Source organism: Protopterus annectens, chromosome 6.part0, assembly GCF_019279795.1.
Source record: "Protopterus annectens isolate FY-2018-M chromosome 6.part0, PAN1.0, whole genome shotgun sequence".
NCBI lineage: Eukaryota > Metazoa > Chordata > Ceratodontiformes > Protopteridae > Protopterus > Protopterus annectens.
In genome coordinates, this window is record NC_056737.1 from 1,830,526,210 (window position 1) to 1,830,553,754 (window position 27,545).

At 44.3% G+C, this 27,545-nt stretch overlaps 1 protein-coding gene across 1 annotated transcript in view; it reads right to left on the bottom strand.

The window, feature by feature from the left end:
- Positions 1-24,738, bottom strand: part of VPS45 (vacuolar protein sorting 45 homolog) — a 1,242,679-nt gene extending 1,217,941 nt beyond the window's left edge. Inside the window, exon 1 of the mRNA XM_044075179.1 lies at positions 24,524-24,738. Coding sequence (XP_043931114.1) covers positions 24,524-24,616 — 93 coding nt within the window. The 5' untranslated portion in view covers positions 24,617-24,738. The remainder of the gene's footprint in view (positions 1-24,523) is intronic.
- Positions 24,739-27,545: the final 2,807 nt, after the last annotated feature.

Below are 27,545 nucleotides of genomic sequence, written 5' to 3' on the forward strand. Positions count from 1 at the left end.
AATAAATTGTTCTTAATGCATCTAGAATATACATAATACACTTCTTATAAATGTTGCAAAAAATATATATGTATATACATATCCCTACAATAGGAAATGATTTTAAACTATTTACTCATACTAAATATCATGGTGCCCCTTCAACTATTTTGTTTCTTTCTAGGGCTTTGAGTTTTAAAACAGGTGTAATGGAAGTTATTTCACTGATGCCTGGCCACTTGTCTGCTCTCAATAAAACTTTTAGTTATGTACTTACCATAACGATAGATGTATGTGATCCATCTCGCCTACATTCATTACCGACGGGCTCAGAGCCGAGAATCGGCTCTGACTCGGCCATTATAACTAGCACGAAGTCTCTCATTGGCTGGGCTAACCCTGTATCCCAGGATGCACCACACCCAAACCCCCAGATCTTGTTTGCCCCAATAATATCTTCCCACATACAACACCACAAGGATATATATGTACGAGGAGAGAAAAAATAATATCCTCAGAGGGATCAGAACACAAGTTTCCTCCAAGTCCAACAGGTAGGGGGAAGGAGGCGTGCAGTAGAATGTGGCGAGATGGATCACATACATCTATCATTATGGTAAGTACATAACTAAAAGATGTAATGTGATCCTATCTCGCCTACATTCATTACTGACGGGACAGCGTCCCTAGCACCTAAATCCTGGGAGGCTCACTGGAAAACACTCCTGAGCACTGTGGAACCAAAGGAAGCCCGACCTCTAGAGGCCACGTCCAGTCTGTAATGAGAAATAAAGGTATGTGGAGAAGTCCAAGTAGCCACTGCACATATCTCATCTATGGATAGTCTAGCATGAAAAGCCACTGAAGCTGACATAGCCCTGGTAGAATGCGCCTTAACTGGAAAGGGAAGATGCCTACCCGCTAATGCATAAATAAATGAGATGCAGTCCCTAATCCACTTAGCTATGGTGCCCTTAGTTACAGATCTGCCAATTCTATTGTCCGAAAAGGACACAAACAACTGATCTAATTTCTTCTCCTGTTGTGTCCTACTTAAATAAAACCTCAGTTGTCTATGCACATCCAACTGGTGAAATTTGTATTCCGCTTTGTTGGAAAACCATGGAAAAAAGACCGGAAGCTCAATAGACTGGTGGAGACAAAGGGCAGAAGAGACCTTAGGGAGAAAGGAAGGATTAAGTCTCAGAGATACTCTGTCTTTATGAAAAATCAAATAAGGAGGTTTAACAGAAAGGGCTTGAAGCTTCGATACCCTTCTGGCTGAAGTTATGCCTACCAAAAAGGCAGTCTTCCATGACAAAAATTTCAATTCGCAAGAGGCTGCCGGCTCAAAGGGAGAAGCTCTGAGCACCACATTTAAATCCCATGGTAAAACGGGTTGTGAAACCGGAGGGCGAAGCAACCAGGCTCCTTTCAGAAAGGCTTTACACAGCTTATGACCCATGAGGGAAGGCTCATATGCAACATGATAATTAGAAATTGCTGCCAACTGAACCTTTATAGTGGAGGCAGCCGAACCCTGTCTAAATAGTGTTGCTAAGAAATCTAACACCGCCGACACAGGAGCTGTAAGGGGATCAAGATCATGTTGCTGAGCCCAAATTACAAATCTCTTCCATTTACTAGAGTATATTTTCCTAGTAGAAGACTTGTAGGAGGAGGACAGAATACGTACTACTTCCGGGATAAGGATATGCTGTCTGACTAAGGTCGGAAGTGGAGAAGCTAGGCAGCGAGCTTGAGCATTCATAGGGATGGATGGAGCTGTCCTGACTGATGAGTCAATAGGTCTGAAGCTGGGTCCAGAATCCAAGGACCATCCACCGCATACTTCCGAAGGAAGAGGAACCAAACTTGATGGGGCCAGGGTGGTGCAATCAAAATCATCTTGCTTCCCAAGCAGGTAGCCTTCTGAATCACTCTTGGCAGAAGAGGGACCAGTAGGAAGGCGTAGAGCAGACCGGAGGGCCAATTGTGGACTAGAGCATCCCTGGGTGACTCCCCCTGTGGGGGGATCAGAGTGAAAAAAACTGCTGCACTTCGCATTCAGGGGGCTGGCAAAGAGGTCGCAGCAGGGAAGGCCCCACTTGGAGATCTGAGCAGCCACTCGATCATTCAGGGACCACTCGTGAGGCATCAGAATAGCTCTGTTCAGCCTGTCTGCTATCACATTGGACTTCCTCGGAATGTGCGTTGCCACTAGAAAGTGCTGGGAAGCGATCGCCCAATTCCACACTCTCATGGCCTCCCTGCAAAGGGGGTAGGACTTGGTTCCTCCCTGCTTGTTCAGATACCAGACAACTGACATACTGTCGGAAAGAATCGCAATAGTTCCCCTGGGAAGAGAGCTGTGAAGTGCCTGCAACACTAGAAGCACCACTCTCATCTCCAGAACATTGATATGCAAGTGAACCTCATGGTCTTGCCATGTACCTTGAACTGTCTTGCCCAGATAATGCCCCCCCCTACTCTATCTGGGAGGTGTCCGTGGTTACTGTGGCAATAGGGGACGGGGGGGCTCAAGGATCTCCCTTGATTCAGGTTGGACGAGAGAAGCCACCAACGCAGATCCTGCCGGCATCTCTTCGTGATGAGAATCGGATGGGACAAGGGACGTTTCTGATATGACCACTGGGCCGAAAGGAACCACTGAAGTATTCGCATGTGTAACCTGGCTAGCAGAACTATAAGAATGGTAGCCGCCATTGATCCCAACAACTGAAGAACCATCCTGGCTTGGGCCTTTTCCCGGGGTAGTAAAGCCAGAACTTGGGCCTGTAACACTTTTATTCTCTCTGCCGGTAGGAAAGCTCGCATTTCTACAGAGTCTAGCTCTGCGCCGATAAAGGCAACACGCTGTGATGGTAGCAATACATATTTTGCCCAGTTGAATGAAATCCCTAGTAGATGGCCCAATTCGACAGTAGCTCTCGTGGCTTGAACAAGTAGATGCCTGGTGGGGGCAGTGAGGAGCCAGTCGTCTAGATAAGGAAACATCTGGAATCCTAGACGTCTCAGGTGAGCTGTCACCACTGCCAGACACTTGGTGAACACCCTGGGGGCTGTGGTGAGACCAAAGGGCAGGGCCCGGAATTGAAAATGACTGGCTCCAGGCCGGAAGCATAAATGATTCCTGGAAGCCTTGTTTATCTTGATGTGATAATAGGCATCCTTGAGATCATGGAGCACATCCATACTCCTTTTTCCAGCAAGGGGAAAATGGATTGCAACATGACCATTCGGAACTTGGACTTCTTTACAAAGCGGTTTAAACGGCTGAGATCCAGAATGGGTCTCAAGTCCCCTGTTCTTTTTGGCACCAAAAATAATCTTGAGTAAGTTCCTAATCCGATCTGGTCTGCGGGGACTGGTTGGATGACTCCTTTTTCTAGCAGCTTTGAGACCTCTATTGCTGCCTGATCCTGTTGACTGGGTGGAACGTCCGGGATTTTCCTTGATGGCGGGGGGGGGGTGGATAAAGGGAATGGTGTAACCTCCGATGATGATACGAAGCACCCATCGATCCTGAGTGATGGACTCCCAGGCCTGAAGATGCTCCGAAAAATGACCCCCGACTGGCTCCTGAGATGCACAGTCGGGTAATCCCTCAGGGACGTTGGTAGGAGGAACCACAAAAGGACTTGCGGTCTCCTGTATTGCGGGGGCCTCCACCGCCTCTAGGGCGACGCCTTCCATTAAAATTCCCCCCTCCTCTGCCCCTGGAGGTGGGGTCACTTTGATGGGAAGACTTTTGAGACTTTCTGAACTACATTTTCCCTCCCCTCTGAGCCTTGGGATAAGGTCTAGTGGGAAGCGAAAAATGGGCCCCAACGGCAGACAAAGTCTTACCCTCCTGCTCAGATCTAGTGAGGGTGTCTTTCACTTTGGGTCCAAAAAGGGAGGACCCGTCGAATGGAGCGTCCATGAAAGAAGACTTGAAAGCCTCTGCAAATTGGCACAAGCGCATCCAAGCTTGCCTCCTAAGGGCTACGCCCGAACTCGCTGCTCTACCCGCCCCCTCGGCTACATAAGATATGAACCTCATGGACGATGGAAGAAAGGGTAGACAGCTGGGCGTTAACAGACTGGGCCAACGCCTCAGGCAAGTTACCCGACAGGGTATCGCCCAACTCCTTTATGAGATCCCTTTGGAGCCGCATAAAATGACACAAGTAATTCAGCGACCGCAAGGTAAAGGTCGCTGAAGACAGGGTAAGCTTCTCATATCTATCCATATTCCTAGACTCCTTATTAGGAGGATGGATGGAAGTAGAAGCCTCTGCCACGTCCTGCTGAGTGGCAGACGCCACCACCATAGCATCCACAGGTACTCCCTTAGTCAAAAATTCTTTTCCAGGAGGCGCAGATAAGAACTTATTGGGGCGGCTAGGAACTGGCTCCACAGAGTCAGGGTGTTCCCACACCCTTCGACAAATAAGATCCAATAATTCATCAAAGGGTGGAGACACCCAGGAGGCGGAAGGCTGGGCTCCGAAGGCCTTGAGGAAGACCGACTCCTCCTCATAAGGGTTTTTGGATGGCCAGTCGCCCCGCTGTCTCAAGATCTCCAGGATATCGGAGAATGAGACATCAGAGGACGACTTCGGGGACCCTTCTGCATCAAGGTCAGTGTCCGAGGTGACAGACTCATCTGGGGAGTCTACGTGCTTCCTCTTACACAACTTCTTCCTGGGAGGCTCCTCAGGCATGGACTCTGAAGGGCCCTCAGAAAGCAGGGGACCACACATGGAGGTATCCTCAGGCCTAGGAGCCCCACTGTCCAGAGATAGGGGGGCACCAGAAGCTCTAGTCGCAGCTTCAGGGGATGGAGTTGCCGATTCAGGTGAAGTCAATATGGACTTGGCCAGCGTGCTCCTCATAGCCTCGAAGGCAGGTCCACCAAAATCGGACGAAAAACCCGCCTCCGAGGTCATGACCGGAGTCAGGGTACCCCTAGCTGAAGCACCAAGGGGGGACTCAGAGCCGAAACCTGAAGCCCCGATGTATCCCCCTCAGGTTCGACTGAGGACACCCGAGTACCGAAACCTGTAGAAGGGATGGAAAAGGTTGGAGCCAAGGTTGGATCCGAAAGACTAGCAAGAGGCTTCGGAGCCGACCCAATGACTTCACTCGATTTGGCAGACTCCGGCTCCGACGACACCGAGGTTGTCGGAGGAGGAAGAAATGGAACCGATATCGTGGCTGGCTCCGGAGCCGAAAATAATTTAACACTGGCGACTGGAGGAGCCTCTGGACCACCCTATCCACATCCGAATCAGACAGCCTGGAGGCCTTGGGGGAGACAGAAGGGGGTCGAGAAACCTTCTCTGTTGGAACCGAAACAAGACTGGGGGAACAGCTCTGAGTCAGCTCCACAGGGATCGGAGCCGAAGCAGGCTCGAGAACCACCACAACCTCCTTCAGTGCCGACGACCGTGGAGTCGAAGAAGCCGACCCCGAAACAGACAAGACTTCCTGCGGCTCCGAGACCAGTGGAGTCGAGGAAGGAGACATAGCCTTAGACAGTACCTCCTGCGGCTCCGAGACCAGTGAAGCCGAGGAAGGAGATATAGCTTCTGACCTTTTCTCCGGAGGCTCCGTTGAACTAGCCGGAGCTGGAGACTTCGTTTTAGTCTTAGACCTGGATTTCTCTGAGGGGGGAGAAGGAGCTAAAGTTTCCTCAAAGGAGGGTTTAATCAAACCCTTAAGGATAAGCTTATTTTTTCTCTCCTGTAAAACCCTGGAAGAGAAGGCATGACAAACACTGCAGGATTCTTGCGAGTGTATGGCACCGAGACAATAAACACAGATGGCATGGCCATCAGTCAAAGACATTTTATATGCACATTTGGCGCATTGTTTAAAGCCAGATGGCTTATGTTCTTTTTGTTCCTTGCCAGACATAAGGAAACACGACCGCACACTCAGCAATACAAGGAGGGAGGGCGGAAAGAGCTCTAACTTAAAACACCCGAACACTAAAGACACAAGATAGGGCAAAGGCCCTCTAACTTAAACAGGCCTAGCCCGCCAAACAGAAGGATTACCACACAAAACACAAGATAGGGCAAAGGCCCTCTAACTTAAGCAGGCCTAGCCCACCAAACAGAAGGATTACCACTCAAAAAACCGCAATCAATCACAAAAGTGAAACAGACAACGTAGCTATTAAAATAGCTTTTTGGAAATAATAACTCGAGCAAACAGCTATTAAGTCAAAAAAGAGAGGTTACTTAGTCACAGCCAAGTCGAGACCACGTCGTTACTCTAGGAGCGGCAAACGAGATCTGGGGGTTTGGGCGTGGTGCATCCTGGGATACAGGGTTAGCCCAGCCAATGAGAGACTTCGTGCTAGTTATAACAGCTGTGTCGGAGCCGAGCCCGTCAGTAATGAATGTAGGCGAGATAGGATCACATTACATCTTGCCATTTTAGTTCTTTCACTTCCAAATGGACACCCCATGGTCGATGGCCATAAATCTAAAATTGTGGTCAGTATTGGTATGAATGTGCCTCGTCAAGGTATTATTCAAGTTGTTCATTTTGATAGCATATACATGTTCATAGATTCTGTGGCTAAATTTCCTCTCTGTTTTACCTATGTAAAATACTGGACATAGGTCACATATACTATTGCTTTAGAAGAGCAGTTGTATCTACCTTTGATACTGTATTCTAGATTATTAATAATGAATGAATCACCCACTTTAATTTTATGACACCAATTGCATGTTCCACATTTTAATGTGCCCAAATGGTTGTACCTATGCAGTTGGTGTCCACTCTTGAGGAGGACTTATAAATTTGTACCCTTCCTGTACGTTATTGTTGGCCTATCACCTAACCGGGTCCAAACTTCTACATCCTCCATAAGGATGTCCCAGTTCTTCTGAAAAATCTTTTGTAAACTGTCAGAATCTACAATATAGGGGATAGTTAAAGAAGGATTTCAGAAATACATTACTGTTCCTTATATTTGCATTCTGATCTGAAAAGGTATTTTGTGTGTGATTGGGTACAATAGCTTCCAAACTAACAGAATCAATATCCCCTCTATGAGAACAAATTTCTGTCAAAGAATTCTGTGTCACATGAAACAAACTGGATTCATAAATCAAATGGTCACTTTCTAAAATATTATTAACTATCGGTCTAAAGTGACCCGATTCCCTCTTTTCAGTGACCTCTTTTACTATTCTGATGATTAGGGTATGCCCTTTTCAGAAACATTTGTTTCAAATTAATACATTCCAACTCAAAGTCTTCATCCCTTGACACCATCCAAGCAGCTCTTACCAACTGACCTTTAACAACTGATCTCTTTTGGTGCTTAGGGTGTGAGCTACTGTAATGAAGGAAAGAGTTGGAAGGAGTCTTTTTTCTGTAAATAGTTGTGGCATACATCCCATTAGTTACATCCTTAAAGAGATGAACATCCAAGTAGTCCATATGGTCAACATTAACAACCCAAGTGAAATGTAAAAAAGAGGCAGTAGTATTTATGTATTGTAAAAAGTAATTCCAAGGGGCCTCCCCATATTAAACTGATGTCATCTTGAAATCTCTGATACATTTTGTGTGGGAAAAGTAGCCTGACTGAAATACAAACCGTCTTTCCCAGTATGCCATGACTGTGTTGGCAAACGCCCCTCCCCCCAAGCTGAACCCATGGCTACACCAGTTGTTTGCAAATAATATTTGTTGTTGAATATAAAGAAATTGTTGGTTAAAACCATTTCCAGTAATTCCAAGATGAGATTAACTTTATCTTGGTGGACCTTGTACTCTAATAACATTTCATTAACCCAATCCAAACCTGTAGTCTGTGGAATGACGGTATATAAATCTTTCACTCCAGTAGTGACTAACAGGTCTTTCTTGCCAAATACTATATTGTTGATGTGTTCCAAAAATGTACAGGAGTCCTTGCATATCTGAATTTCATTTTTTTAGCAATTTTTTCAACTCATAGTCCAAGTACTGGGCACATACAACTGTTATCGAGTCCCTACCATCCACTAAAGGCCTCATAGGGGGATCCAAAAGGCCTTTGTGGATCTTGGGAATGCCAAGATATACTGGAATTAATGCCAAGAAATACTGGAATTCCTGGGGTGATTACATTTAAATAGTTGTATAATGAAATGTCTATTCTCTTCTCTAAGAACATATCATTCAGTTGCCCATAAATTTTCCTATAGGCTCCATTAAGTTCATTAAGGGAGACTTCCCTATAGCTTTCAGCATTAAGCATGGTTTGCAGTTTATGAGTGTACCTAGCTGTGTCCATAACCACAACCCCTCCCCCCGTCTGGTTTCATGATCCTAACATCTTGCCTTGGTAATGATGTCAAACTGTTCTGTTCCGCTGAATTAACGTTCATAAAGTCTCGACTAACAGAGATTTTATGTTTATGTAGGTAATGTAAATTTAATTTACAGAGCTTCTAATACATGGCAAGCTTAGGATGTAAGGGGGGGTTGTAGGTGGAACTAATCCTAAAAATGTTATGGTTGTTGTAATGATCATGGTTCTCATACAATAACAACAAATTCAGCTTTCTTAGATAAATTTTTAAATCAAATGACAGTGTCGACAACATTAAACCTTCTAGCGGGTACAAATGTCATTCCTTTTGAAAGTAAATCTGCTACTGACTCATCTATGCAACACTCCGAGTAATTATATACAGCAAAATCTGTCTATTCAGTATCACTGTACATGAGAAATCATTGTTACTATTGTCCAAAATTGGAATAATTACATCCTGCTATTGAATAAACTCATCAACCACTTTTTCACAAAAAATGTTGTGATGCACACTTATATCCTCCAGTTCCTGATTTTGGGCCTGGCCCCTTGAAACCCCAGGACTTGAAACTCTGCCGGAGGTTGCTGTCTTATTGTAGTAATTCGCTTTATTCTTTTGCTTCTCCTTAGTTCAGGGTACTCTTTGTCACAGTTAAAACCCAACTCACTCTCGCTCTCAACCATGTTTCCCTCACCTTCCAGGTCAGTGCCAGAGTTTGATGAAAAATTCTTGTTGTCATTAACTACATTTCTGGCTTTTCTATGTGCACTTGGAGGCTTGGGATATGCAATACCATTTGCATATATATATATATATATATATATATATATATATATATATATATATATATATATGTCACGTATGTATATAGGGATATATATGTGTGTGATATAAATCCCTAAATACATACACAACTATATATGTGTGCGTGTGTGTGTGTGTAACAGGGATGTGTCTTTAAATGTTGCTGTGTATATATTATGTACATGTGTTACGTAGACATATGTGGAGAGTCTATGTATCATTGTAATTATGTATGTGTGTGTATATATTATGTACATGTGTTACATAGACATATGTGGAGAGTCTATGTATCATTGTAATTATGTATGTGTGTGTGTGTGTATATATATATATATATATATATATATATATATATATATATATATATATATACACACACACACACACACACACACACACACACACACACACACACACACACACACACACGGATCTAGGACCTCTGCATGAAAGTGCAAAAGCCCAAATCCATTATCACTGAACACACTTTAACGGAAGCCCTTTTCTCCAAAAAGCGCTCACATTAAAGTGCGTTTAAAAAAAAAATCTACATTTATGCAGGGGGGCTTGCATAAAATATGAAATATATATGGGATCCGTACAGATCTCCGGTGCAGGCATACTTATGCGAAAGAGCTTTTATGGTGAAAAGCACTTGCGTAAATATACCCCACCGATAATCATTCGGTGGAAAGTGCATTCGGGGATCTGTACGGATCCCATATATATTTCACATATACAAACACACACACAGGCATATGTATATGTGACATACTGATAGACGCTAATCATGTGTGAGGGGGATAGGCGCAGACAGATATGATTACGTAGCTGTCTGTATGTACAGACATACTGCCACATAGCAGGTCTTTGTAAGGAAGAGGCAACAAACTTGCCCTCAAGTTAGCTAAATGTAGGAGCATGCCCAGTGGGACTGTCAGTACTTACAAGGTGACTCCAGGCCAAAGCGGTACTCTGGTCTGGTATTTTTGTGTGCTGCAGACATTGACTGCTGCACCTGTTTATGCAGTATGTCACTTCCCTGAAATTGTCCAAGGCATTCCCCAGCTGTGTGCTATACTTAATGTGTGACTGGGGTACATGACGTAACACCACACAAGGTGACAGTCTGCATACCTCGCACTGTACAAGTTTTTGCAGAATGTCCAGTATTTCGCTGCATATGTCTGGTCTGTTCATCATACATTTGTAGTTTTCTGGTAAAATATTGTAAAATGCAGTCAATGAATTGTAGTTAGTACTGACACATTTAAGTGACAGCCTTTACATCCTGTGGCTAATCTGTTCTGTTGCAACCTGCTGTTATACTAGTCGACTTCTAGGTTGATCAGAGCATGTGTAATATGTCTGTAGTTTCGGATCTTTGTCCCCCCAGTCTCTCGGGCTTTGTCCAGCTTTCTTGCAGTAACAGACTGAGGGGTAACAGTCTGTGGGAATACCACCATACAAGTACCTCACATGCAAAAGATGTAGATGCTGCCAGATTTAAACCATCAACACCGTCACCCATGCTAATGTCCCTAGTCTCACCAGCCACCAGAATGAGAGGTTTCATTCTTCACACCATTGACAGCATACAGACATACATTGTCACCCCTGTATTATGTAGGAAATACAATGTGTGGCCAGGTTCTTTGTCACAGCCCTGGAATTTTCTGGTCTGCTGACATATCATTGCAAATTTACTGTTACAGAAGTTCTATGGGATCACTGATGTGCTGGGGGTGGGGGCGACTAGCCCATTCTCTACTGGCATAGATAGTCGTGTGACTGTTCCGAGACCCCACTATTTGCCATCTCCCTTGAATAATGTAGTGGATTTTCCAGCCATGTGGCCTAGTGAATATTATGGAGCACATACTATTGGAGAGACAAGTAGGTGTTAGATCTCTGCAAGTAGCCCAGTAGCCCACTATATTCACTTGCATAAATGCGGCAGGTCAATACATATGCCACAATATTCTAATACCCCTTACAAGTGGTGTATAGGTGAGTGACTTACCTTGCAAATGAAGCAGTTGACAGAAGTATTTCGGGGGTTACTCTGTCTGCAGCATGCAATACACAGCCAATACATGGTTAGGTACTGGTTGTGTGGGCTGGCTGGTATCATTTTTATTATGTATGCAAGTCTGAGTAAGGTGTCAGTCCTTACACCCCTAGGTTGTCGGATCATGTGCTATGCATGGTCTCTTGGTCATGGCCACGGCATACTGGGCACAACTACGTCTGCCTACGGGGACATCCTCAGGGGGTTCCTCCTCAGTGTCCCCACTGTAGGTGTGGCTGTGGGAACCTAGGTACTGGTAGGGGGATGTATATCCCTTCCTTTTGCTGATCCTGCTGCAGCTGTTTCTGCAAAATCAGCTTGTGTAACATGGCACATACTGTGAACATCTGTGCACTTATGGGTGGGGAGTACTGCAGAGCTCCACCAGATATATCAAGGCACCAGAACCATGACTTCAGCAGCCTAAATACATGCTCTATGATTGTGTGATTGTGTGTGTGTGTGTGTGTGTGTGTGTGTGTGTGTGTGTGTGTGTGTGTGTGTGTGTGTGTGTGTGTGTGTGCCTAAATACATGCTCTATGATTGTGTGTGTGTGTGTGTGTGTGTGTGTGTGTGTGTGTGTGTGTGTGTCTCATTATGGCATTCTTCTGTGGGTGGGTGTCCATTTCTGATGGGTGTCCTCTTCCACAGTTCCAGTCCAAAGCCAGCATCCCCCAGTAAATGGCTATGCGGTATGTTTCCCGTAGCAAACATCTGGTACAACTGTGATGAGTGCCAGGAATGAGAGTGATGATAACTGCCAGGGATGCCTGCACACACATTCATGATAAGACCCTGGGCATTGCACATGACCTGGCAGTTGATGGAGTGATATATTTTTCAGCGAACATATTCTACCCTCCTCACCTGGTGTTGCCTTAATGTGTACAGAGTGCAGTCTATGGCACCCAGTACCTCAGGGTAGTGTGCTACATGGTACAAGTGTTGCATACTGCTGGCCCTCTCCTCAGGGGTGTGGGGAAAATATATGTGCTCACTGGCATGTGGTAGCATGGCATCCAGGAACTAGTGGAGTACATTGGATATTGATGCCTGCAAGACCTCCATCATGTCCCCAGTTGGTCTTTGGAAAGTACCTGTAGCTAATACCCCAACAGCTACACATACCTTTGTTTCCACTGGGATGGGTTCCCCCCTGTTGGCTCCGGATCTGAGTTGAGGGATGCAGAGCTCAGCGAGTTTGTATGTCCGAGTCCACCCTGTAGCACTCTACAATCTCCAGCTCATGTAGCTCCTGGAAGGTTACCCTGGGTCTGAACACTCTTCCCCTTCTCAGTTTAGGCATATTGTCAGCAGCAGCACCAGAGGCACTGACCTCAGCATCTGGCATATACAGATGTAACAGACCTGCATCAGCCCCTAGCATTCACTCATTTAAAAATCCCAAGTCCGTACTCCACTGCTGCAGAGTATGAGGGTGAAATCAGATTATAGGGTGTATGCAACCTTTATAGTGCTCTGCTGTAAGTGCGGCCTGTGTGACTGGCTAACTATGATGCATTCCACCTGTCAAGTACATCATTAAAGACGGTTAATAGCCCTAGTTTAGGTGAAACAGGGGGTCATCAATAATTAATATACCATTGGCTTTCTTAGCCAACTTTTTTTTGACAGCCTTCTTCACTAAGCACTATGGCACACCATGCAAACATGCACTGCAAATTAAGACAATGTTTCGCAGTCACTAGACACACGCCCATGGAAGGTCATGCTCAGCACAGCGAGGCATTGCACAGACATGTGGAAACATGCACCCCAAAGATAAACATAGCTTAGCAGTCAGTATACACACCCCCTTGCTCAGCAGAGCACCACACTGTGCAAACAGATGCAGCTGAGCTCCAATGAGCTTCCACAGACACCCCCCCCCTTGATGTCAGCTACCTCTTCTGTGGACATGAACATGTTTCTGTGCCTACAAGGATGGGATCTGCGAACACAGATACGGATTTGTGCTATTCAGTAACCCCACCTCATTTGCATAGGGATCAGTGCACACAAACCGGAAACTACACAGTTCCAGGCCTTGCCTCAACAGTACCATTCCAACACTATAGATACTCCACTCAGGGTCCTATCATGCATTACTGTCACATACTAATAACTTTAGTTTTTAATCTCTTTTTCCATTTTTTTTTTTCATAAAAGCATGTTTGTGCATTGCGGCGCACCACACAAACATACCCTGATTAGTGGTTAAGGTCTTTGCCTCCTATGCAGAAGGTTCGATCCTGACCTCTGACCAATGCCTGTTTGGAGTTTGCATGTTCTCCCTGTGTCTCTGTGGGATTTCTCCCATGTCTGAAAAACATGCCAAGTGTTTCCATCTCAAACGCACCAATGAATGGAGTTGTGGGCAGCAGCACAGACTCTACATCGTGCCCTATAGGGGGAAAAGTTGTACAGACCAACCACTTTGGACATCTACGGTGGTGCGCAGTATCCTCAAGATAGGAGAGCAGGGATCACAGACTGAGTGCCACGGCAGGGCTAGCTGCTTGACGGTGTAAAATATGGCTCTAGGTGATGCAGTCATGTTGACTAATGTCGCTAAAAATGGGAATGGGTAGTTACCGGTGATAAGTAGGTTGAGGACCCGGCCTACTGTGACCCATGTCAGGGACCCGTGCTAACGATGGGAGGGGTACATGTGCCCTTACTGGCCAGTGTATGCCCGCCATAAAGCTCAGCAGCCCTGGGTCAATAAGCTACTGGCTGGCCGGTGTCTAGTTGCCCAGCCTGGGTTACCTGGGATAGCTCTGTTGACCAAATGCTGGACATAAAACCAACAAACCTGCCAAACATCAACTGAAAATTGCTACACTTACTGTCGGTTCACTGACAGGATGAGGCTTGGAAGTGGATGAGGCTTGGAAGTGGATGATACGAAGGAGGATGGACTTCCTATGTGTCCAGGAGATGAGATGGAAGGTCAGTGCAGCAAAGCCACTTGTATCCAGAGTCTACTACTCAGGTGAAGGGCAGGCTAGAAATGGTGTACGAATTGTGGTGAGAGAGAGGCTTCAGAAGGCAGTAAGGGATATTATCAGAATTAATAAACACATGGCAGTCAGACTCCCGTGTAATGATAGGGCAGTATTTATAATCTCAGCCTATGCCCCACAGCAGGGTTGTGACAGTGAGGAAAAGACTGCATGCAGACAGCAGTTGCTGGACCTACTAGATAAAGCAGGACAACATGAATTGGTGTTGATAATGGGTGACTTGAATGCATATATTGGGACAGAAAGAACACGATAAGAGTACTGCCTGGGTCCACATGGGTGGGGCAACAGGAATAAAGAAGGAGAAGCCATTCTAGACTTCTGTCTGGCAAATGGCTTGATAGTAGCCAACACATGATTCAGAAAGAGACAGTCACAAGATCACATACAAGCGTAGTCAACATGCAACTCAGGTAGACTTCCTCCTAGTAAGGAAAAGACACTGGGGCAGAATCCATAATTGCAATGTCAACCCCAGTAAAATAGTTGGCCCACAGCATAAACCACTAGTTGCCACAATCAGCTGCAAGCAGTGGTCAGAGAAGGCTCTAAGGTCAACAGAGACCAGGTTGAAGACCTGGAAGCTGACTGGAGAAAAAGTACAACAGTTCAATGAATTACTCAGGGCTCTAGCACGCCAAGAAAAGGAGGAAATAGGTGGAGTTGTAGAAGAATGGCAGAGCCTAAAACAGCATGTGTTAGGACTACAGAAAAGATATGTGGCCAAGCCAGGTATGGAAATAAGGTACATAAGGAAAGCTGGTGGTGGAATGCAGAAGTCCAGGAAGTCATCAAAAGAAAAATAGGAGTGCAGGAAGAAGTGGGAGACAGAAAAGCCTGACCAGGCAAGGAAGGACTACTGGTTGGCTAACAAAGAAGCTAAGAAAGAAGTTGCAATAGCAAAACATAGGGCATTGGAGGCACTGTACCAACTTCTGGAAAGTGACTCAGTAAGGGGCACAAAGAAACTATATCAGGTTGCAAGGCAAAGACAGAAAGATAAATAAGATAGTCAGACACCCTTCATAAGGGATGCCAGCAACAACCTGCTCACTAGCCCAGAGGACATCAAGGGCAGATGGAAGGAGTATTTTCAGCAGCTTCTGAATTAAGAAAATCCCACAAAAGCTGTACTGCCCCAGAAACAGCCTACGATGAGAGAAGAGGAGCCCACCCCAGAAAAAGTGAGAACAGCACTAAGGAAGATGAAGTCAGGGAAAGCAGCAAGCTCAGATGAGATCACAGCAGATATGATAAAGATGCTGGGTGAGATAGGGGAGAAATGGCTCCTGAGGGTACTAATAGCAGTGTGGAGAGAAAGGAGTATCCCAGATGACTGGAGAATAAGCATACTCGTGCCGGTGTACAAGAACAAAAGGGGACAGCCACAACTGTGGGCAGTGCAGAGGCATCAAACTCCTATCACACTATATGAAAGCTCTGGAGAGGGTGACTGATAAACGGATATGCAGAGTAGTAGAATGTAAGATGGAAGATGAGCAGTTTGGATTCAGATCAGGATGCAGCACAACTGACCCGATGTCTGCACTGAGACAGACACTTGAGAAGAAGCTAAAGATGAGGAGAGTCTCCAACTGGGCATTCCTACACTTGGAGGAAGCATATGACAAGGTCCCAAGAAAGCTGATATGGGCAGTACTGCAGTGGTTTGAAGTCCTAGAAACATTGGTAGAATTAGTGCAGGCTATGTACAAGGACCCAATGACTCAAGTACGAACAGTGTCCGTCCTCACAGAGGGGTTCCCAGTGAGTATGGGTGTACATCAGGGTTCAGCTCTGAGCCCACTGCAGTTCATACTGGTGATGGACTAGTACATTAGCAAAGAGGTTAGAGGGGACAGATCAACAAAGCTGCTGTATCCAGATGATGTGGCAGTACAAGCAGACTCTGAACTAGAACTTCAGCAAAGGATAGGAGAATGGAATGCAATCTGAAGGCACATGGGATGAAACTAAGCACAGATAAGATGGTGGTAATGGCAGCAAATTGGGGAAATCAGAAGAAGCTGAGAATAGAGATAGAAGGGAAGATAGTGGAACAGGTAAACAGCTTCAAGTATCTGGGAGGAGTAGTTGAGGAGAAGGGTAGTCTAAATGAAGAGGTCAAAGCTAGAATCAGAGGGGCTGCAGCCAACTGGCATAGAGTATCAGGTGTAGTCTATGACAGAAGAATGCCAAAGAAGCTGAAAAGTAAAGTGTACAAGACAGTGGTGCGACTAGTACTACTGTATGGTACAGAAACCTGGGCAGTAAAGGCAGAAAGTACAGTTGTGTACTCTTACCATAAATGTAGATGTTAGAGTGTGTTCACTGTTGCAGTCATGACTGTAGGGTTCTTCCTGCCAGCAGCAGCCCTCGATCGGCCACAATCCCAAAGTTTGGATTGGGCGTCAGCTGAGGTCGCTTTTATCCTGACGTCAATGCGCCAGGAAGTATAAAGACCTCAGCCAACGCCATTACCCCAGTTTTTCTTGCCCCAGATGTTAGGTGCCCAAAACCTCAGCAGCCAAAATACCTCATAACAGACAATACTCAAAGAAAAAACAAAAGAGGGGGTAGGAGGGAGGGTAACTCAGACTGCAACAGTGAACACACACGAACATTTACATTTATGGTAAGAGTACACAACTGTACTATGTCCTTTGTGGTTCACTGTTGCAGTCATGACTGTAGGGTTGAGTCCCAAAGCTGAGAAAGGGTGGCTGGAGGAGAAACAGAAGGAGCGGCCACAAAACTTTGCAAAACCGCAGAAGCAAAACCGGCCCTAGATTTAGAATAGAGAGGGAGATTGTAATGCTTAGAAAAAGTATGCACAGAACTCCAAGTAACAGCCTCTAAAATATCCTTGGTAGGAACCCCACAAAGAAAGGCTGCTGAAGTAGCAGTAGCCCGGGTAGAATGAGTCCTAATATTAACAGGAACTGGATTGCCATGAAAAGAGTAACAGAACTTGATGCAGTGGGCAATCCGCTTAGAAATAATTTGCTTAGTGATTGCTGTCCCTAGAACAGTAGGAGCATAAGCGACAAACAATTGGTCAGATTTCCTGAATATCTTGGTCCTGTCCAGGTAAAAACGAAGCTGCCTGTGCACGTCCAAAGAGTGCAAAAGACTTTCTTCCTCACTTTGAGGATTAGGATAAAAAGTAGGCAAATGAATAGTCTGATTCAAGGCCATTGCCGAAACCACCTTAGGCATAAAGGTGGGATTAGTCCTTAGGGAAACCCTGTCCTGATGAAAAATAATGAAGGGTTCCACAGCCATGAGTGCTCGCAATTCCAAAATTCTTCTAGCAGAGGTTATAGCTAAAAGAAAAGCAGTTTTCCAAGACAAAAATTTTAAATCCGTGGAAGCTGCAGGTTCAAAAGGAGACAAGGTTAATTTTTCCAAAACATAGTTAAGATCCCAAGTGGGAACGGGTGCTCTTATAGGGAGCCGAACATTCTTAGCCCCTCTAAGAAATTGTTTAAGTAATGGATGAGAAAAATGGGAGGATCCGTATTGTAATGTGCAGAAATAGCAGAAGCATGAAGCTTGATAGATGAAAAAGATAGGCCCGTATGTAACAACTCTGCCAGATACTTTAAATTCAGAGGAATGTTCGAAACAGTAGAATCACCACCTTGGATCTGATTCCAGGAGCAAAATCTTTTCCATTTGCCTGCATAAGATTTCCTAGTGCTGGGCCGTTTAGCTTCAAGAATTACATCCATTACCTGTTTGGAAAGAGTAGAGGCGTTTACAGACCCTGGACCCGCCAGGCAGCTAGATTCAGAGTTTTGACATGACTGTGCAGGATCCAGCCGTCCTGTTGAGACAGTAGATGAGGGATTTGAGGCACAATCCAGGGAGGCTCCTGAACTAGGTTCATCAGAGTGGAATACCAGAATTTTCGAGGCCAATTGGGAGCCAGTAAAATCATTTGCGGTCTGTCCTATTTTATCTTCAGAAGTACCCAAGGTAGAAGAGGAAAAGAGGAACAGCATATACAGAGAGGTGTTTCCAATGAATGAGAGGGCATCCACTTGCCATGCTAGTTTGTGGTAGGTCCTGGTGCAGAATGTTGGAAGTTGATGATTCTGAGGGGATGCAAAAAGATCTACGTCCGGACATCCCCATGCCTGTACTATCATCCTGAATATCCGAACATCCAACATCCATTTGTGCGGATCTGAAAGTGTCCTGCTCAATGTGTCTGCCAGAGTGTTGTCTTTTCCTGGCAGGAATTGTGCCTGTAAGTGGACTCTGCAGGTCAGTGCAGTGTACCACAGAGCCATGGCTAACCCACACAGGGGGTAAGAGTGAGAGCCCCCCTGCTTGTTTATGTACCAGATCACTGTAATGTTGTTTGCCTTTATCAACAATTGCCCTGGTAGAAGAAAGTCCCCGAAAGCTATCAGAGCATTCTGTACAGCGAGCATCTCCTTCAAATTTATGTGCAGGTGAATTTGCTCCTTTGTCCAAACACCCTGAAGACATCTCCCGTGTATGTGGGCTCCCCAGGCATAATCTGAAGCATCCGTTGTCAGAACTTGGTTGGTTGGTGGAGGACAAAAAGGCCTCCCCTTGTTCTGGAGACAGGCTTCGGCCCACCAAAGAAACTCTTGCTGTAGACAAGGCAAAATCGTGATCACTGTTTCCAAACTGTGGTAATGCTGAGACCACACACTCTTTAGGTACCACTGTAGTTTCCTCATATGCAGTCTTGCATATGGCATTAGGAGAATGCAGGAAGCCATGTAATCTAAAGCCCGCAGAACCTTTCTTGCAGTCAGCTGTTTCACTGAAGCCAGGTGTTGGAAAGAAGAAGCCAGTTGCGCTTTTTTGTCTGGTGTCAAGGAAGCCATCTGGGTTGCAGTACTCAGAAGAGCACCCAGGAAAGTAATCTGTTGTGTGGGCACCAGATTGGACTTCTTTAGATTCACTGTGAATCCGAGGTACTGTAGATGATGCTGCACAAAAGCTAGATGCTGAAGTAGAGTGAATTTGTCGTCTGTTTGAATAAGACAGTCGTCCAGATAAGGGTACATTTGAATCCCCTTCTGTCTACAAAACACCATTACTGGTACCAGGCACTTTGTAAAGACCCTGGGCGCAGTAGATAAGCCAGTAATGCTTCGAGCCCGCTTTGAATCTCAGATACCTTCTGCACTCTCGCCTTATAGGAATATGCAGGTAAGCTTCCTTTAAGTCCAGAGTCACCATCCAAGCGTTCTTGCCCAACATAGGCAGCAGCTGCTGCAGAGTGAGCATCTTGAATTTTGGTACATCCAGGAAGGTGTTTAGTACGTAAAAGTCCAGGATTGGTCTCCACGAATTTTCCTTCCTGGGAACCAGGAAAAGTCTTGAATAAAAACCTTGCCCTATTTCTAAATTTGGTACCAATTCTATGGCCCTCATAGCTAAGAGGGACTGAACTTGCAGTTGTGCCTCTGCCCATTGATGATTCGGCAGATCGGGCCAACTGTTCGGTCTTGGCAAGGTGTGGAAATGAAATCTGTAACCTCTTGAGACTATGTCCAGAACCCATTTGTCCCGGGTTATGCAGCCCCAATTTTGATAAAATAAAAAGAAATCTTTCCTCCCAAAGGTGCTTCCAGGAGAGGAGCCCCTGGAACCAGAAAGGGAGAGTCATAAAGACTGTTTCCGTAAGGGTTGAGACTTATCTTCACCACCTTTGGGAGAGGCAGCAGGCCACTGCCTATTCCTAAAAAGGGTTTGTGCTTGTCCCCTACTTCTGGAACGCCTGAATCTGCTTCTCTGAGGCCTGTCCGAGCTTGGAAAGGACCAATGTTTAGCTTGCCAGTGCCTGCTAAATCTAGGAGGCTGCACCTGTAGAAAATCCTTAACTGTCTGCACAGATTTGGCTTTGTCCTCCATTTTCTTTAATACCTCTTCAGCTTTGGCCCCAAACAAACATTGTGCTGCAAAGGGGCATCCAAAAGTTTGGCTTTAACCTGATCCGGCAAGCTTTGTTCCTTTAACCAAGCATGTCTTCTAATAACTGCACCAGTTGTCGCAGCCCTACAAGAAGCTTCCAAAGAATCAAAACCACAATGCAGGGGTATGTTTACTCACTTGTTCAATAGCATGCAATAAATCCTGTAACTCCTTGTCATCCACACCAATAGAAACAGCTGACATCTTTTGTTTAAATACAGACAAAAGGTATTGCTGATACTTTAGCATATGAAATTGACAGTTCAAAGCTCTAATAGACAACGTAGCAGAAGTATAAATATTTTTACCCCATCTTTCCAAAGCCCTGGACTCTCGGTCAGAGGGAATAGGATGTTTAGCAGAGGCCGCCTTAACACCCTTAGGGCCCTGAGAAATTGTTTCCGGATCAGGTGAAAGATTCTTAAAAAGAAACTTGTGAGAATCTGGAACCCTATAATACCTATCTGGTTTGACCGGAGTAGGGGGAAAAGAATCAGGAGAGAGGGAAGCTTCTGAAAAAACATCATCTACAATGTCCCAATACAGGAGGAATAGCAAGAGGCTTATGCTGAGGGAGAAGAAGAAAATCCTTAAGCCTTTTCTTGGTTTCAGAGAATTCCTGCCCTTCCCAGTGAAAATGCTCTCTCATATCATGCAAGGTTTCACCAAAAGAATAATCCTCAAGAGGAGAGGCTGAAGGAAAGGAATCTTTTAGCATCAGAATCCTCATAAGAAGGAAAGGAACAATCGTGCTCAAGGGAAGAAGCAGAAGAAACAGAAACTTGGTCTGAAGAATCATAATCGGACTGTAATCTAGGCTTTTTGTCAGGAGGGGGATGAGAACCCCTGATCATAGATAACAAATCTTCAGCCATCCTAAGTATCTGCCTTTGAGGCCTAGGACCCTGATCAAAAGGCATCTGTGCTTGCCATTTCTTTTTTAGCTGGAGCCGTAGTCATTGTCTTAGAATGCAAAACTGAATCCATATTTACATGAAGCTGTGAAGGCCTGAAAACTCCCTTAGAAGCCGGTACCTGCCTACCGGCTCTGGACCCAACTGAGGGAGCAGTATCCAAAGGTCCATTCCCTGGCAATTCTGAAGGCCCCATCAGCTCCACACTGGAGTTGGCACAGGCAGTTGGTTCAAAAGAGGTGGACGACAGGGGCTGCAAAGACGCCTCACTGACGATCGACGAATCAGCAACTGGCAATAACTGAGTAATATCCTCTGCTTTGGACCTCGGAGACCTGTCTTTATCTTTGCGCCTCTTTCACACACCAGAAGCCGGAAAAGAATCCGAAGACATAATTAAACCTTTTACCAACATAGTAGAAGGCAAAGTTGTACCTACGCCTAATAGTACGCAGATTAAATCTAGCACAAAACCCACAATTAGCAACGTTGCGGTCAGGACCCAGGCAGGGAATACAATAAGAGTGAAAATCCCTATGAGGTATTTGTTTCCCACAAGAAATACAATTATTAATTTTCTGACATCTGACTGGAGCAAGAAAAAGACCTCCCCAACTGGGTACTTATCTTAAAAAACGAAAAATCCTGGAAGTAAATCCAAAAACAGACAGGAGTAGGCCGACGGGCATCAGCGAACTGCTCAGGGTACCGCGTGGCAAGAAAGACTGGGGTAATGGCGTCGGCTGAGGTCTTTATACTTCCTGGCACATTAACGTCAGGATAAAAGCGACCTCAGCTGATGCCCAATTCAGACTTTGGGATTCTGGCCGATCGAGGGCTGCTGCTGGCAGGAAGAACCCTACAGTCATAACTGCTACAGACGGACATCAGTTGAAGAAGCTAGAGGTGATGGAAATAAAGTGTCTGAGAAAGTTGAAAGGATGCACACTGTGGGACAAACGAAGAAATGAGGACATAAGTGCAGAAGCCAAAGTAGCTCCAATTGCAGAAAAGATCAAAGAGAACAGATTACGGTGGTTTGGGCACATGTGTAGAAAAGCAGAAGACAATCTGGAGAGGAAGATTTGCGACAAACAGGAAGAAGGTAAGAGGATGCGAGGATGGCCAGCAAAGAGGTGGATAAATTGTGTGAAAGATCTGCGACAGTCAGGCATGAGTGTAGAAGAAGGCAGGAGTGTGGCACTGAATCAAGAGAGTTGGCGACAGTTAACACAATACCCCGACCATGTAGAAAAAAAATGGGAAAAAGTGGGCAGATGATGAGGATATATAATTTTAAATTACTTTCCATATGGTTTTCCACATATCTGTGTCTGCTATGTTATTTCTGTCCATCTAACCACACTTACACAACCCCTGTTGCCTCTTTTAGATCCTATACATGGAATTTTTCCATGTACACTATAGACACCAACATAGGGTCTGCAGGACTGCCTATCTGCTTGCTGGATCACTCTACCTTCCCCAACTGCATGCAATTCACCTGCTTATGAGGTGATTTGCATTCCACAGATACTTCTGTGTTGACGTGGGCTGCAAGCCGCCCAGTTCTGTTTACTGGTTTGCAAATCTGATTATTTTTGTGTAAGCAGTGTGCCACCATGCCTACATGGAAAAAAGTCCATGTAGGCACAGTTCTGTTTACTGGTTTGCAAATCTGATTATTTTTGTGTAAGCAGTGTGCCACCATGCCTACATGGAAAAAAGTCCATGTAGGCTTTATTAAATTCCCCCAAAGTCTTTTCCATTAGGCACCAATACATTTTAGCCCACTTTTTTGTCAGAATTTTACTTACACAACAATTTAGTCTGCTACCTTTTTCAACCTTTTTTTATTTACTTATTTGAAGTTTGTTAACTGGGTCAGGGATGGGTATAGGACCCTATTCAGCCTCATCCTGGTTTGTAAAGTAGCATAAAATATATAGAAAAACATACAGTGTAAATAGACAGACACATATATTGACAAACATATTAAATACAGCCTGCAACAGGCTAAACAAGCCATGCCAATTACTAACAAAAGCTAAGTGTTTAGTAAGTACAGGTATACGTACAAGATAAATATATTCAAAAAATATTGTTAAGCGTTCAACAAGATAAGTAACAACATGATATTTCTTTTTTTTTTTGCTTTCTTACTGTACTATGTTATTGTTTATACTTTCTGTTCAAAACTTCTGCTTTATCTGCAAAGGAGTTTAGCATACATATGCCAGCTTTATTGCCAATTGGCTGTGCAGCTGCATACTGGAACATTATACTATTAATACTCAATAAATATGCAGGGCTACAACTGCCAAATGTGTATCTTTCACATCTACTTGACAGGAAAACAAAAGTGCACACAGCCAGAATGCATATGTACAAACAATCATGAACTATTTACATACATACTCTGTGCATATGCATGATTTCAGGGTCATTATCATTAATTATCCATTTTCAATATCCAATTTATTAATTTAGGGTCACAGTAATGAAGAACCTATCCCAACAAGCAACAACTGTAAGAAAGAACCAGTCCTAAACGGGATGGCTTACAAAGGCAAAATAGGCACATAGTCACTATACACAACTGGGAGTGGTTTGGAATATCATCAGTTCACTACATGCATGTCTCTGACAGAAACTTGGTGCCCTGGTGAGAACCATGCAAGCTACTCCTAAAAGGCACTGTAGGCAGGAGCCAAACCATCAAACAAGTGTTTTAAGGCAGCAACGCAAACCTCTGCTCCACTATGCTTCCAGTTATCATAGTCAAAATAAAAATAAAAACAAATGCAACACCAGGAGTCTGCCCCGTGGAGAAGTGAGTGGTTTCACACTGCCTGCATTTCCTCCAAATCCACTAACTTTCAAGCTGCACAGAGAAATGACCATGGAATGGCAATCAGTGAGTACTTGTGCAATCTGCTCAAACACATCATTTATGAGTTACTAAATACATACATACATACATACATAACAATTACGAGAAGAGAAGAATGTGTCATATTTATCTATATTCTATTAAGAAAGAAAACTGTTTCTTGCCATTCTAACATCTCAGTAGTCCACTAACAACAGTAAGTCAGATAATTTTATTTCACTCAACAAAGTAGTAAGCAATCATTCAAAGCAAACAATTTTATATACATCATTTAATTATACTGTACAAAAAATGCAAATCGTTATATTTTACACAAAACACAAATTCATTGAGTTTTTCTCAGGGCTTTTAACGTTATTTCGATGGTGACCGTCTGTCTCCAACAATCTGAATGCCTACGTTATTAACCTAATAAAATTTAAATTAATAAAAGCTTAAAATAACGAAAGCCACTAATGACAGCTTCACATGACTGCACTAATTAGGGCCAGTAACTTATGCCCACATTCAAAATCTGTCATGCCCACTCAACGAAGACTCACCGTTTCCTTGTCCATAAGCAGCACCTTCATCCCTGGACCGCTATCCTCTATCATTTTAGAGACATATTGTTTCACCGCTAACACTACGTTCATCCTGACAGCTAATAGGAGCAAAATAAATACAAAAACAATGCACTCCTCTTTAAAAACAGATCTACAAACAGCAAACCCCACTTCCTGGTTGGAATAACAAAGCCCTCTGGGGGTTATAGTTCGCTGTTCCACTGTTCCGGGAAAAGACAGAGTTGAGACTGCTGTAGTTACTTCAAGTCCCAGAGTTCTAAGCAATCTGCAGGGCAAAAGCGGAGCAGTATATTTAAAATGCAGTAACCAGGATTAATTATCAATGCAATGGGCAAGTGGTCACGTGTGGCTCTGTTTTATATTATATTTTATATATACGTATACAACATGTCTTTTTGAGAGTATGTGTATTATATGTATAGTGAGAGAGACAGGTGCAGACACAGACACGCATCATCTACTTATTTATGTATGCAAATACGCACGCACGTATTTACTTTTCTACTTACCATCTGATACAGGGATATAGCCAGAATATATAATTTTGTTCTTATTTCCTTTAATACCGTTAGATTTTTTTTCAATCTATGAAACTTTTATTGGTTAATTTGTACAGCTGTAATGCAAAGTAAAGCACAGAAAATTATACTCAGTAGAGTATAAAGAGTGTGCCTAGCTAGACCCGTGATCTGATACCCTGCAATCAATTTTTTATGTGTATGCTTGGTTTATTTTCTCTCCAGGTTCCTTCCAGGACTGAGTAGTCACCCACAAGGCAAAAAACTGCAACTAAATAAACTATTAACATACACACGCACACATATGTATATAGGTCATAACGTCAGACGGGAAATTATCGAAGCTAATAAATGAAAAAAATAACCACTGATGCATCAAAACTTTGTAAAAGTATAAGTATTTTTGCAAGGAGTAAGCTTTCAACACACACCTATCTCTAATTATACTAACCCCACAATCGCACAATGTGTAGGCAAACTTCCCTACGTGAACTGTTCTGCAACCATACATTTTTTAAAACACGTTTATTGAATTATCATGGGCGTGCCTTCATTGAAGGTTAGGCGTCGAGCTGGCACCTCGGCACCGTAAAAATATACTGCCAATCATTAGCGGACCGGAGTTCCGCTGTGGCGACCCCTAACCGGGGAAAAGCCGAAAGAAAAACAACAACAACCTTTATTGAATTATCACTTGTGACATAGGCACATTTATATAAAGGTACTCAAACTGGATTAACAAGTTCTTAACCTTGAATTATCTTTTGTTCCTGCTTTCTCCTTTTCCACTTTACTAAAAAAAATTCTAAGCTTGTTTCCTGCCTTTCCTGTAACTAATCTAGTCCAGATACATATTTGCTGTATCCAGGAGCCTGAGCCCCCCAAGCCTTTCTGTGTCGGAGGGAAGCCTTCTAGCTTATCTGTGGGAGTGGTAAGCACTAAGTAGCCTATCTACCACATAAATAGTGGTTTCTGCTCCAGAAACTGTAGTTGCTGGCCGTTTGTCAATTGTTCCATCTCTATCAATTTTCTGATTTAAAAACCCACATTTGCACTTGTTTTCCCCCTTTCATGTAACTAGTCTAGTCCAGATACAGATTTGCTGTATCTGGGACAATTTGTAAGCTTCTGAGCCCCCCAAGCCTTTCTGTGTTGGAGGGAAGCCTTCTAACTTATCAGTGGGAGTGGTAAGTACTAAGTAGCCTATCTACCACGAGAGGAGTAGTTTCTGGCCCATAAACTGTAGTTATTGGCTGTTTGGGCAGTTTTTCCATCTCTTTCAACTTTCTGGTTTAAAAGCCTGCATTTGCGCTTGCTTCCCACCTTTCCTGTAGCTAGTCTAGTCCAGATACAGAGTTGCTGTATCCAGGACTGTTTGTAAGCTCCTGAGTGGTGCCAAAGTCTGCACTTCAATTTGTCCCTTAGATCTACTAGTTCCTCTCCTGCACTTATACTAGCTTATTAGTGTATCACTTTACAAGACTTCTTGTAGCAATTACTGTAGCACACAAAAGTGCTACCAGCACTAAACGTTCTACAAGGAAACAGATCCAGTACTTATTATCAATGCCAAACCCTCCAGGCATGTATAAGGGTCAGTTCCCTGTGCTTTCTCCTATTAACCTGGTGAACTTGGGCATTCTGAGGCAATGTAGCAACCACCTCATGTACGACAACCCTCTCCTCTTACCTCCCAACACTCAGATTTGTGAGAGATGCACTTATATATCCAAATTGGAACCCACACACTCTCCAGCCAAGACCAGAATGGCTGGTCAAAAGGAAAAGGTCAACATTTGCACCACACCACATGGAACACATAGCCCTCCAGAACACACACCAGCACTGCCTTCACATAAAACACAAACCACACACCCACCTTCGCGGAGGCTCTCAATAAAAATCTTCCCAAGCAGCAGAGACCTCCAAGGCAGAAACGCACTCGACCACAACACAACACTAATCATGAGACACATAACTCTCCTAAACAGTGTGCCACTCAACCAAAGCATGCCCAACATACTAGTCATAGGTGACTCGATAGTGAGGCACACTGATGTCCAACTCACTAGGTTGAATAAGGAGAAAGTAACAGTCAGCTGCCTGTTAGGTGTCAGGATCTGTCACATAACGCACACACTCAGGTTCCCCAACAACAGGTAGAAATATGACTCTGTCATTGTACATGTGGGTGTGAATGATCTGAGACGTACCCCCCTGGACTAAATTAAAAGAAACATGGAGGAGCTCTCAGATTATGTAGCCCAGGCAAGTATGACCCTTGCCCTGAGCAGCATCCTACCATCACCCAGAATGATACCTCAGTACAAGCAAAAAATTATTGATTTCAACAATTGGCTAAGTTTCTGGTGTCATTCTAAGGGGATCCAGTATCTGTCTGCCTGGGATGACATGACTGACAGACCTCGATGCTTTGCCTGAGATGGCCTGCATCTGTCACCCCTGAGCTTCCAAATACT